Genomic DNA, 13818 nt, shown 5'->3' with positions numbered 1-13818 from the left:
ACTTTATTCACCCAATTAAAGTCAACATAAAATCCTTTTTTTGCTTCTAAATCTACTGGTTTAACTCAAATAAGAAAAAATACTGAAAAACATTTCAAAACAAAGACATTAAATAAACCACAAATGAGAACAATTCTCTACTTCAGGAAAATGCTATTAAGTGTTTTCAATGGTTTACATTATATATGCTGGGATCCAAACTACCTTTTTATTAAACATGAAGATGAAATCTAAGACAAACTCAAGAGAACATGGTTACAAAAATAACCAATAATGTAACGTCATTACCATAAAATGAGGTGCAAAACTGTCCTAGAAATCTAACATGAAGGCACCAAGCTATAGAAAAGGATTCGTAACTAAGTGGAGATATTCTGCACAGGAACAAGGCAATATAATATTTCTGGCACAATTCTTCACATTAAAAGAACATAATGCTTCACTTAAAATGGCATTTGGTCTTTGACCACTGGGACATCTTTTATTTTCACAAGGTATAAAATATACCGATTGTTGTAATGGGACTCATCCAAACCCTTCACTTATGAATAGTGTTGGTTCTCAACCTTAACTGCACACTGGAATCACAATCTGAAGATAAGGGGTGGGGACACCTGAGTAGTGGTTTTTAAAAACTCCCCAAAAGATTTTGATATGTAGGCAACGGAAATCATTAGATAAAAAAAAAAAGAAGATAAACTGCTCCCACCTATCCTATCACAAAACAAAAATTGTCTTCCCATGAGCCATTTTCTTAATTACGTTGCTTTATACAAGTAAATATTATAAAATTATATAAGCTTTCACTATATACTAAAGGAGTGGGATAGTCAGTGCCCAGGTGATGGGAGGATGGAAGGTTTAGGTGGTGAGACACCCGATAGAAAAAATGCACGAGGAGCCAATGTGAGAACAAGACTGCAAGCCAAGCCTTTATTGCAGAGACTGCATGGGCTTATATATGCTAGAGAACAATAGTGGCATTCTGCCACACATGCATGGTACAGCAAACTGAGTCATTCTTACATAAGCTAGGCGCAGGTGCATTACTGCATCTTATGCAGCATGCCGATCTGAGGTCATATCCTTAGCCGCAAGCCTAGATTGCAGCCAGGCCTGGGACCCACAGGGATAGAAGAGAAATGATAGAGAAGAAAGATGTTTAAAACGTAACTAATTAAAAACAACTTTATTAATGCCAGTCACTGTCATGGTAAGGAACCAACAGAGGTTCCGTACTTTGTTTCCTCATTAATTTAGAGAAAAGCTAAGCTATGATTTGTTATTCCATCTCCTATGAGAAAAATTACTTTCTTTACTAATGTTGCAAACATTTCTTTTATCTGATGTCAGCAACCCACATATATCTCTTTCTCTCCCCACCTGATACAGGTAACTCTACATCAATAATGGAATCCCCTGTTAATACAACTTGTATTCCAACTGTAGCAAATGAAGGAGGAAAACACTGGACTGTACCAGAAGTTAGGGCTCTAATAGGCATCTGGTCTGATAAAAGCATACAACAGCAGCTAGAGGGAACAGTGAGAAATAAAAGGATATTTGAACAAATTGCTGCCAAGCTTCAGAAACTTGGAATAGAGAGAGACTGGAAGCAATGCAGAACAAAGTACAAAAACTTAAAACATGAATACAAGATTGTAAGAATGGCTCAAGACCTAGGCATGTCTAAGAGTATGAGATTTTTTACTGAGTTGGATGTTATTCTGGGACACAATAAAACAGAAAAATCACAAGAACGGGACTCCCAAGATAGAGAACAAGCCACAGAATGTGACGATGAAAAAATGGAAGAAGACCGGACAGGTAGGAAGGAAAGAAAAGTAATTTCAATATGCCACACCATGTAAAAATGTCCCCAAGCACGATAACATAAATATAGTCTGAGTTAAAAAGGTTTCACTAAATGCTATTCAACAGACTAATTGCTAAATTTATCATTTAACAAATTTAATGTACATTTGATCTCCTCCAGAACATAGAGAATAACACAAAGTTACACAAAAAGAGAAAATAAATTTGGATTTCCAGAGTAAAGTTTAAAAATAGACCAATTTTAATAAAGCAAAATACAACTCTACATGGCGGAAATTAAAATAAGTTTTCATACCAATTACAGTAAAACTGAGTAAAAAGGAAAAGGCGCTGACAAACTTAGAAAAATATAAAACCCATAAGAATGTCTTTGAAGTGTAAGTTCTTCTGTGACACATCATAAAGTCCTTTAAAACGAGTTTAACCAAAAGGATTGCGATAAAACGCACATAAAAACACAACAGCATGAAATAAACTGGATGACTTCTAGATCATGAATCTACAAAAAAAATTCTAACTCAGTTTTTCTGGAACCTTGAACCAACCAAGTATCTCCTCTATACCTCACTGTAAAATGGGAGACTGGACAAGGTGGTCTTAGAGATCTCTAGTATCGTAATGTTTCTAGATCTCTGTATCTGCCTTAAATGATGCAATCCTAGTTCTCCGAATATGAGTGTGTGTCTAGTGGAAAGAGAGGGGAGTAACAGAATTAGGACTGGGGAATGGTGGTGGGAAGGTCTAAAATGTTTCACTAGGGACAAGAAAGATACTGGTCTGCTAGGGAACTAGCCAACTGCCCCACTAAAATTAAAATGACTAGACATAAAGGAGCCCAAGTGCAGTGGCATGATTATGTTCACACAGCAATTGCTGGAGATGCAGCTGAAGATGACTTCATCAGCTACATGTCAGGAGACCTAATTAGAGACTATAGCTATAGTGACCTAATAACTAAAAGATGTTTAAGGGGGGGAAATCTAAACTACACGAAAGCAAAAACAACCACAGTATTTAGTATCAGATTCACTCTAAAAGGGAAAACAGTAGAGCTTAAAACACTATTCTGAAAGTGAATAAAAAATAAACTATTATACATCTTGTTATGTTTATATAGTCATTGCTGGAGATGCAGCTGAAGGTGACTTGCTCACTAATGTGTCAGAAGAACTAAGGGAAACAGATATAAAACAAAGTCCTGGCACAGGTAAACAATATTTTGTTTTTTTATGTGTGACAAAATACATAAGATGTTATAAGATGCTGCTATGTACTGAATTGTGTCACCCCAAAATTCATATGTTAAAGCTCTAACCCTCAATATAATTTTCATGTTAATATGAAATGTATTCAGAATATAAATCTGAATGAATTTATAGTTTTTCTAGAAATTGTGTTATTTTAAACTTTCACAGGAAAAAAAAAGCAAAGGTAAAAACTCATAAGGATTCTAGCAGCTAAATACACATGAAAAAATTTAAATAGACAAGGATTTTAGGCACAACTGCAATATAAATCTATTGATATACAAACTGCCACTCCACTACTGTGCTGATGTATAAAGATATGGATATTTATCTTCAGAAAAAAAATTCACATCAAATATGCTTTAAAAACAAACACACTCAAAGTTATGGATATTTTCAGGTAACAAAAGGTAGAGGTTACCTCATTTTGATTTTATATATTTTACTAACGAAATATTGTAACTGGAGTTCCTATTGCCCATTATTGTTTAATGTTGACACTTGGTCATAAAATTGATCCTTCAAAAGTAAGCTCCTTCCCATCTTAAATGTATGCTATGAGCTTCTTTTTCAATCCTCTCCTTCCCTCACAAAAAAAGCCCAGCTAGAACTATGGATCCACCTGTACTCTGGATAACTAATCCATTCCCAATTTAGAACTTGTGGAGATTTTGGTCCAGTACAGTGGAGTGGGTTCAGGCACCTGTATGTTTATAGATCATCAACCACAGACAGAGTTGAAAAGAACAGCCAGCTCTCATGTTTAGAGAATAAGACCAGCAGAGGGCTGAAGAGTAAGCAACACATAAACTCTAAAATAAATTTATTTTTCTCCCTAGTCTAAGTCATAGGCAAGAGAGGGCAAAAAGAATAAAAAAATTACCAGAGGAGAAAGGACCAGTTACCTAAAGAGAAATTTGTGTTTAACAATTTGGCTACCTGTCTCTTCTGGTAGGAGAAACAAAATTGACTTAATCGACTCCAATATCAGTGTCTATTTATATGATGTGAAATACCTCAATATCTTGGTATTCTTGCAAGTCGCTACCTTCTAATATAGGACATTCACAGGTAGATCAATTTGACCCAGAAGGGTGAAGCTGGACACATTAAGCATAGCTTGACAGTAGTAAAATATATCCTATTAGGTCTTTCTTATCTTCGGCCTAAAAATCACAAGTGAAAGACTACATCGTTCTTTTAAGAATAACCTTAAAGTTATATTCCTTTTGGCTGTAGTAAAATGTATTTCCAAAATTAAAATTTTCATCAGCCCTGTAATTTAACAAAATTTGGCAATGTGATGGCCAGCAGGGGGCATTAGAGTATCTACTGTTAGTATCAGAAGGTATGCCGAGCATGTTGTTTTCTAATTCATTTATTTCTTTTGATAGATCAAAAGTTGGAAATAATTTTCTTCAAAATGGAATACTTTTGTATATTCTGTGTACAATTTAAATCTTAGCAGTCAATTAAATTAACTAATGTATTTTAGTCATGTGAAACAATATTAAGAACTTGTAAAATTATTAATCCAATAGAAAACCCAAATAAGACTTGTTAAAATTTCAGGAAACCCAAAAATTATAAATGTAAAAGAAGAAAGCTCAGATATAAGTGAGCTGATAAATTTAAATACAGGCGAAGTTTTAAATACAAAGGTGATTTTCTAACTCTTACTGTTTATACTTTAATAAACTGTTAAGAAGCAACGCTATAATAAAGAACATATCTGGTCTTTGTCCCTGGCACAGAGCTTCAAAAACTTTTGGAATTTCTAGTGATAGAAGTGTCTTTTTATTCTAATAAGGTGACCCAAGGTGAACTTTCAGGTAGCTTCAGGAGAAGGCTGGTCACCAGAAAGATCAACCTTGTAATTAGAGGGTTGGAATTTTGGGCCAGCCTGAATTTAACCATGTGGCCAATGATTTAATTTATCACGTCATAATGAATCATGACTGTAAAAATTCTGGCTCAGAGGAACTTCTTGATTAGTGAACACAGTGATGTGCCGGGGGTGATGAGCCCTGACTCTATGCGGGGAGGACACGGAAGCTCCACATCTAGGACACTCCCAGACCTTGCCCTGTGCGTTTCTCCATTTGACTGTTCGAGTTCTTCCTTTTACAACAAAACCTTAATCCTGAGTCCTACGAGTTTTCCTAGCAAATTACAGAACTTGAGGGCGTCATGGCACTCCCTGCATTTATAGCCAGTTGGCTCCAAGTATGGCTGGCATCTGAAATGGAAAAGCAATCTTGTAGCAGATTAAGCCCTTCAAGCTCCTGAGTCTGATGCTAACTCTGGGTAGTTGGCGTCAGAATTAAATTGCAGCATACACAGTTGGTATAGAAACAACAGAAACGATAAATTCTCTTTCCTTAAAAGACACTAAATTTAGGGATTCCCTCCACCACATGACCTCTTATTTATGACAAATTTCTCAAAATTTCTATAAAATACCTAATCTCTATATTTCTATTTCTTATAAGTAGGACATGTATCTGATCCTAGGACTGATGGTTTCAGTCACTTAAGTAAAATGTTATAAATTTATATTCTACTGAAAAAAAGTTTGAGCTCAGAGTTTACCTTGAACTTGTGCTCTCCAAAAAGTAGCCACTGGAGCAAGAGTGGGGAAGGTTTGGGCCTGGAAGGAGGTGGCAGGTGTAGTTACAAAAGTGCAACCAGAGGGAACCCTATGGTGCTGGAACTGTTGAGTATCTTGACCATGATGGTAAAGTCATGAACCTACACAGGTTGATAAAATTATTATGGAACTTAATACACAAATTCGCATGTGCAAGCAGGTGCACACACACACATTCTCACAAATGGCTACAAGTAAAACTGGGGAAATCTGAATATGAGTGTATTGTGTCAATGTCAAAATCATTAATGTAAGTGTTTATTATGGTTTTACAAAATGTTACCATTGTTGAAAACTAGTCAAAGTATAGAAGGGGTCTCCATTATTTCTTACAATTGCATGTGAATCTACAATTATCTTGATAAAAATTTCAATTAAAAAAAGTAGATTATTAGGTAGCCCTATGTGACTTCAGAGCACAATCTGTCATCTGAGTCTTGATAATGCTAGAAGCTAAACTTCATCCCAGTCTCACTGTGCAAATATGTCCTGAATAAGAAGATCTGGTCCTATCCCAATATAAATCTCCATGTACCTTTTGCTGTGTTTGCTTAATGGCCCCTGAACCATCTTTTGCCTCACTGGTCTATTAATACTTACCATTGTCTAATCTTACAATAATCACTACAAGCAAATGCAGACATCAGTACATACGATTTAAAAAAAAAAAAAGTCCCAGTGTATAGGAAAGTGCAGTTGGCATGAAATTATGTTATCATAGCTTTGCTTCAACACAGCAATCCAATACAGGCATCTTAGGAGGAGCTTTCCCTGAATTACAAACAACTGATTTGTAAACATTCTATACATACATTGGTATACTAGAAAAAAATCCACACTATATTTTCCAGGCTAAGCACCATCAGTTTCTTAACATGTGTATCTCCTGTCTGCTGTTAATGTCTTAATGTGAAAATTGCTAAAACCACTTATACTTACTTTCTTTTATTTATATATGTATTGCAGTAAAGATCATTCTTAGTTACAATGAGGATCAAATTAGAAAACAGATGTTACGAGCTTTGTCCAGCATTAAAATATAACAATGAAAGATGTTACCGAATTGAGTCTAAAAGTGCTATCATACCCCCAGAGCATACAGTGTACCACCTTGTGACTTTTAATGCAGAATACTTCCAAGAATTTGAAGATGGTTAATTCAACATGGCCATTTTAAAATTAGGTTATGGATAGCAAATGTTCTTGGCTCTGCTGAGGTTACAGTTTTGATACGGAACCCAGCCTTACTCGTTTCTCAGCACAATCTTCAATTGCAAAAGATTAGACTTTTGTAAACAAATTTAAATTGCTATTCTCTGTTTCCTGATAGAGGAAGATAGCATAAGAACGGCTTCAGAAGAGCTGGGTGGCCCCAAAGCACCACAAAGTATCATTGGGTCAGGTACAGGGTCTAAATTATTCAACTTTAAAAGTAGTTTGATATTTAAAGTTTAACATATATCAGTTTAAGCTCTCAATTGTGTATATTGCCTCATTATACCTGAGCTAGTAGAGAATATGGTAGAAAAGGAAAGAAAATATTTATCCCTACCTTTACTAAAAGTAATTAGAAATCATTGACCCTCTCCATATTCATACATATCTAATGAAGATTACTCATTGATGAAAAACAGCTAAATTATTCTAATATTGGGGATGAGTCTGCCTTATAATTAAAAAAAAACTATTTTATTTGATTATGTGTGAAAAAAAATTGACCCTCATATTGAAATTATTATAATTTTCAATGTTTTACCGCAATCCAGGTTTTAAATGAATGATATTCAAACATGAGATCTATCTATAAGTTTGAATAACTGTAAATCACATTGATTTATAGGTAATCATATACCTTTAGAAGATGCTAAAAGTCATTTACAGATTAGAACAGTAAGCAACACAAAGACTGGAAAACACTGGTGTGACAATGAGGTCAAAGCACTAATACACATATGGTCTGATGAAAAAATTAAGCAAATGCTTGAATTGGCCACAAGAAACAAAGAAATATTTGAGGAAATTGCCAGAAGACTAATGCAGTTTGGAATAGACAGAGATTGGAAACAATGTCGTACTAAATACAAAAATTTAAAATATGAATACAGAGTTTTACAAAAGAAAAATGGCGATCCTCAAGGAAAAATGAGATTTTATGAAGAAGTTGACTGCCTCCTAAGATGACCCACTCTAAAAACTGACATATGGAAACATGGTAACCTTGGAATTGACTTTTTTCAATAAAAATTCTATGAACTTTCCTCTTCGCATTTTAACTTAGCAAGAAACTTCAAAAATAAAATGCTAACCTACTGTAAGTTCAAACGACCTCAAATTTATTATAAAATATATACCTAATTTAAGTTTCCATTTCTTTTCAAACCTTGTACTGAATATTTTTAATTCTTAATTAAACCCATTCTTCTTTGTTCAATTGTTCAAATGTTACTACTTTACTATACTTGAATATTTGAAGACTAATATATTTTAAGTGACTTCATATCCTTCTTCTTTTCTTGTTCTTTTGTTTAAGAATTATTTGAAGGTTATGTCAAAAACCCAAGAACTTTCAGCATCAAAAGAAAAGCACGTGAAGATGGTAAGAGCCTGAGAATGTTGTTTTTCCACTTCGAGGAAAACTTGTTGCTTTCTCCTGATAAGAGGTGTTTATTCCTGTCCTTGACAAATTAGACTAAATACATTGTTTATAAGCTGTGTGAGAGCAAAAGATGCTGAGAAATGATTTATTTCATAGGTCATTAAAGTGAAAATACGAGTAAGTGAAAACATTCCCATAGTTAGAAATTTCTGCGCAGCTCTACATTTATCATGAGCCTTTAAATTACACTTTATAGTGATTGTTATCAGAAGACTGGAATGTAAAAGGGGGGAAAACCCTATAAACAAATTCAGAAGCCAACCTAATTATGTGAGCTGTAATTCCAAACCGACCCATTAAAGATATCAGGAAAGGTAACAGAATGTAGTATACAGAAGAAAAGTGCAGAATAGAAGAAAAAGCACCAGTTTGAGAATCAAAAAAATCTAAGTTAGTCTCTCTCTGACCCTAGTAACTCAACACAGCAAATGATTGCATTTCTCTGGATCTCTAGGATAATCCAATTTTAGCATTTATAGATTTATAACTTTTTAACTTGTTTTGAATACACACAAACCGTTGAAGAGTTGAACTTTTACAGAGTGAACACATCCATGACACTACCACTCTAATCAAGATATAAAACACACTAGCGCCCTAGAGGCCTCCTAGTCATTAATCGTCCTTCTAGTCTCCATAAAGGTTATCACTATTCCAACTTCTGTCACCACAGATAAGTCAATATTGCTTGTAAGATAGCCATAATTTTACTTGTAGGAATTCATTCTTTTTTATTGCTGTAGAAAATTCCGTTATAGGAATATATGTCCTGCTACCTTCTTTATCTACTCCACTGTTGGATATTTCCATAGTTTCCAGATTGGGGCTATTATAATGCTGCTAGAAAAATTATTCTGCATGTCTCTCAATAAATATATGTATGTATTTCTGTTGAGTATTTACCCAGGAGTGGGATGCAGGATCATGGGTATGCATAGAGCCAGATACAATTCCAAGCACTTTACAAATATCAATGTATTTAATCCCAACCACAACTTCATGAAGTAGGTGCTATCATTATACCCAACTTACAAAGAAGGAATGAAGGCATGGAGAAGTCTGTGTTCTTGAACCAGCTGGCTACATTGCCTCTCTGTCAAAGTCAGCGACCACATCTGTCCTGTGTGGAAGTGTTCCTAGTTTCTACCACAGTGCCTTGAATATGGACATAGTTGGAACTCAATTATTTTTTGAATAAAATATTAGAAAATAGCAAGAATCCACTCCCTATGCAACTCACCTACCCTGCCTGACAACCCTTATATCGCAAGTGAGCCGAAAATCTTATTTGCCATTTTTGGACATAAATTTCAAGTCAGATGAGTTGCCACACCTTTGCCTTCTCTTAATGCTCTCTAGTAAACATGCTATTGAAAATTGCTAAAAGTTAACCACATAAAAGTATCATTCCCAACTCAACGATTTTGAGCACTGGCCCTTTAAATATACAAGTATACCTAACAGATAAAAAAAAACAAACTCAGAAGTTAGGAGACTTGCCCAGGATCCAACAGATGTTACTAAGAAACTGGGGACTAGATTTCAAGTCTATATTAAGGAACTGTTCCCAATATTGACCAGAATGATAAAGCCATAGTACTTTAAGACTCTTTAGATGGTACATAAATTCTGCTTCAGACTAATGCAAAATGCAAAGTCCAAAATAATAGCTATAACTATTAAAAAATTGAAAGAATTATAACTATTGAAGAATTGACAAGATGTGTTTTCAATTTTAAGACTGAGACTCGTAAAATTACAAAAGTAATTGAATTACAAATCATTCAAAATCAAAGACTGGAACAATTAGCAAGGACATTTTTAAAATAAGTCATTTTCCCAAACAAGGGGATTTAAAACACTAGAGAAATATAACATATTTGGTCATTATTACCAAGAGATGAAAATCAACGTAAAATTACCCCCAATCTTAATTTGGCAACTTAAAGCAAGTTCTCTCATGGCCTACTCAAGTGTTCTCCTACAAACTAAATAAAAATAACTGGGAACTAATTCATAGAAATTTATCTGAGTGCATCTCTCTCACAAGTGCCTTTCTAGTGATAATGTTATATACTCTGTTTGCAGAGCCAGTGTCTGTATCTCTTAAGAAAACTGCTCCTGAGATCACTGCAAATCGGTTTCCTCAAAGCATAACAGAACCAAAAGATTCTACGGAATGTTTCCATAGACAGGAGATCCCCTCCGTGACCCAACTTCATCAGGTAAATCTCAAATTTTTAGAAGAGGTATGAAAATGTTTATCAACTGTAGGGTTCAATTCATAACCCAGGGAAAGCGATAATCCACTGAAGGTCATTTTCATATCCTAGCTAACCAAGGAAGAAAGGCTAACTAGATGATTGATGAAGTTTTAGTAATTCCTTTTGTGGTATCTTCAAATAAGTCTGGGTCATGCTAGTCCCCATAAAATGTGACTGTGGGTTAAAGATTAAGATTTTGATTTACTCTGCAAACTACTGATGTTTTCAGGACCAAAAAAGCATTTGGTGAGTATACGAAATGTGGCATAAACACGCACACACACACAGCTTATCTAGTTAAAGAGGACAATTTACTTTTCAATGTTAAAACTAACACTGCCCTGACAAAAGGTAGAGCTATGGAATAAACCTGCAAACAGCCTGAACAATTACTAAAAAGTACTTCTGGATGAACCCAGTACATGACTGTCTAGCAATTGATATTCCATTTGTTTTTTATATAAAACACATAATATTATAACTTTCATGTATTCTGTTATTCTTGAGACTAAATTTTTTAAGTCAGATTATGCCTAAGACACAAATAGAACCAGGTACAATATGAAAGTGAGTTTTAGGAAGATAATGTATAAGAGAGAAATTCCTTATCAAAAAGGAAAAAAAGAACAATCAAATCTTGTTTTAAAACTAACCACTGGGGCAGGGGGGAGTAAGATGGCCAGTGTATAGTGTATATAACTCTACTATATATTAAGCTATGACAAGCTATTTAGGGTTCCAGTTTTGACAGTCCTCGATTCAATGCCATACAAAAACATTATTTCTTAATCTTTGATCCTTACTTACTAAGTTAGAGTAACTGAAGATTTTATCTTCCAAACATAAGGGAGTTTCATTGTTCTTCCAATCAGTCAGTTTCCCTAAAGGGTGAGGACTTTGCTAATTTAAAATGTTGAACTGGACAGAATTATGTGTGGCACCTTAATGATTCTCTGCCTACACAAGGAAAATCTTATATCATCCTATAATCACATTTTTATTGCCCTTATCTTTAATCTCATCTCATAATTCTTTCACATAAAAGCACCTGTAGGAAAATGCCTGTAACTAGGAATCAAATTGCATTCATTAAAAAAAAAGGCCCCTTTTTCTTGAGGCACATATTTAAATGAGGAAATAAAGGGGGTGACCAAAGTTATTTTAGCTAAAAAAAAAGTTTAGAAAAAAAATTCAAGGGCAGTTCATATATTTCCCACAGAATACCATTCAACTCTATAGATTCTTAGTTTCTACACATCTCTCCATGACAGGATATCCAAAAACAACTAAGAATGTTATAAACTAATATTGCTCTGGATTACCATATGGATTTTACTTTTTCCTTTGATTATATATCTAATCCTCTCAATAAATATATTTTAATAAGATCTCTATTATAGTCAACCCACAATTAGTCAAAATTATAGTCATTCAAGTTAAAAATATTCTTTTTGATTCATCCCATATTCTAAGTTACTCTTTGTAAACAAGGAATATAAGATGTGAAACTCAAACTCAAGTATTTGGGACCCCCGAAAAAGGGAAAAAGACTACTTCTAACTTAAGCTTGGTGAAGGAAAGCTAATCACTTGGAATGCATGTTGCACCCATATTGCTGATAAGTGTTATTGCCAAGTTCTTTATCTATGTTAGAAGCTGTTGCCGTTATATTGCCCTGTGGAAACTTTGCAATACTCTCAGTGATAATGTCAAACCTAGGCCTATATTTTCCTAACCCAACATAATTGTTTATATCAACTTTCAGTTAGGTCAGGTAGTATGAAATAGAAAGGTCATAGAAACAAAATTATTTAACTCAAAGAGATCTATCGATTTTTCAAAACTAATGTATATTTTACGGTACAGGAACTACACCACTCTCCCTCTTTTAAAGAGGGCAGACAGTTACTTTTAGGCATCTTCTTACTACTTTTTCATTCATTATCTAAAACGTTTACCAATGAATGTTTTGCAGACGCACTATTCCCTGTGATCAGTTTATTTTCAGTTAACTTATATGAGATCTACAATCGGTAGTTCCTTTTGAACATCTACGAGTCCTGTTTCCCCAGGTTTGAATTCTAAGATCTCTAAATTTCTATAGTTATGACTACCTTCAAATCCACAATCGGCTCAATAGCTCTGCCCTTGCAAACAAAAGCTTGCGGTGGTTGGAAGTGGCGCGCCAACACCTCAAGGTGCTGTAGGTCCTGGACCAGCAGCCACTCCATCCACACACGACTATCCAGCCACTCCATCCATACACGACTATCACAAGAGCAGCTCCAAGCTCCCAGAGATTAAAACGGGCCAGCAGTCAGGGTGCACACACCGGAGGGAGGGAGGGAACCTAAAGAGCACCAAGGGTTGGTGGATGGAGAAACAAGCTAAAGTCCCAGGAGGCAAGGTAGCCCCCGAGCACTCCTTGACAACCTGGTGGGTGCCACAGGCAGGTACCAGTTCAAGTAAGAGAAGTCCCGCCTCCCGACCATTAGGCGCGCGCGAGATCTCCAATTTGGGCTGCAGGAAGCAGCTTGGGCAGATGGAAAAGCACGCGCGCCTCTACCGCCACCCCTCACCCAGTTGCTCACCGGTGCTGCAGCCCCACGAGTCCCAGAGTGATCACATGCGGCACATCTAGCTGCGTGGGCCACTCTCCTGAGCTGATACACCCGAACACGCCACATTCCTCTCGGACACCCAACTCCTCCAGCTCCATGTCGTCGCAGAAAGCACGTGGAGGGACCTGCCGCCGAGGCAGGGGTCTAAGCACCAACCAACAGTCCGCACGGCCCGTACACCTCGGAAGCTCGTGCCAGCAAACAGACACTTATTTCCCAGCGGCACGACCCTCGCTACTGCGGCGGCGCGTGCTTTCCCCAAGCAAGCGTGATTAGCTCCCACCCACCCCGCGCACCACTCTGCCCCGCCTCCTCCCGGCCCACCAATGAGCGAGGGCAGAGGAAGAGGCTGCAGGCGGATGGGCGGAGTCACGGGCTCCTGGGGGGTGGAGCTACCCCTGCATTAGAAACCTACGGGCGGCTAATTTTTCTGCACGTGTAAATCTCAGTTATTTTCCGGAACCCAAGACTGAGGTGATGAGACTAGCAGGGCCAACGTCATTTCTTTCCCAGAGGGTGTAAACTTTATATTCTCCTGCCCACA

The 13818-nt window shown here is 36.2% G+C and overlaps 1 protein-coding gene across 1 annotated transcript in view; it reads right to left on the bottom strand.

The window, feature by feature from the left end:
- The window catches only part of PPAT (phosphoribosyl pyrophosphate amidotransferase), a 31112-nt gene extending 17579 nt beyond the window's left edge, over positions 1 to 13533 (bottom strand). Inside the window, exon 1 of the mRNA XM_036227900.1 lies at positions 13245 to 13533. Coding sequence (XP_036083793.1) covers positions 13245 to 13372 — 128 coding nt within the window. The 5' untranslated portion in view covers positions 13373 to 13533. The remainder of the gene's footprint in view (positions 1 to 13244) is intronic.
- Between the last annotated feature and the right edge of the window lie 285 nt (positions 13534 to 13818).

Source organism: Rousettus aegyptiacus, unplaced genomic scaffold (genome assembly GCF_014176215.1).
Source record: "Rousettus aegyptiacus isolate mRouAeg1 unplaced genomic scaffold, mRouAeg1.p scaffold_m13_p_10, whole genome shotgun sequence".
In the NCBI taxonomy this organism is placed as follows: domain Eukaryota; kingdom Metazoa; phylum Chordata; class Mammalia; order Chiroptera; family Pteropodidae; genus Rousettus; species Rousettus aegyptiacus.
The sequence above is the reverse complement of the archived record's forward strand: the minus strand, read 5'-3'. Positions and strand labels throughout refer to the sequence as shown.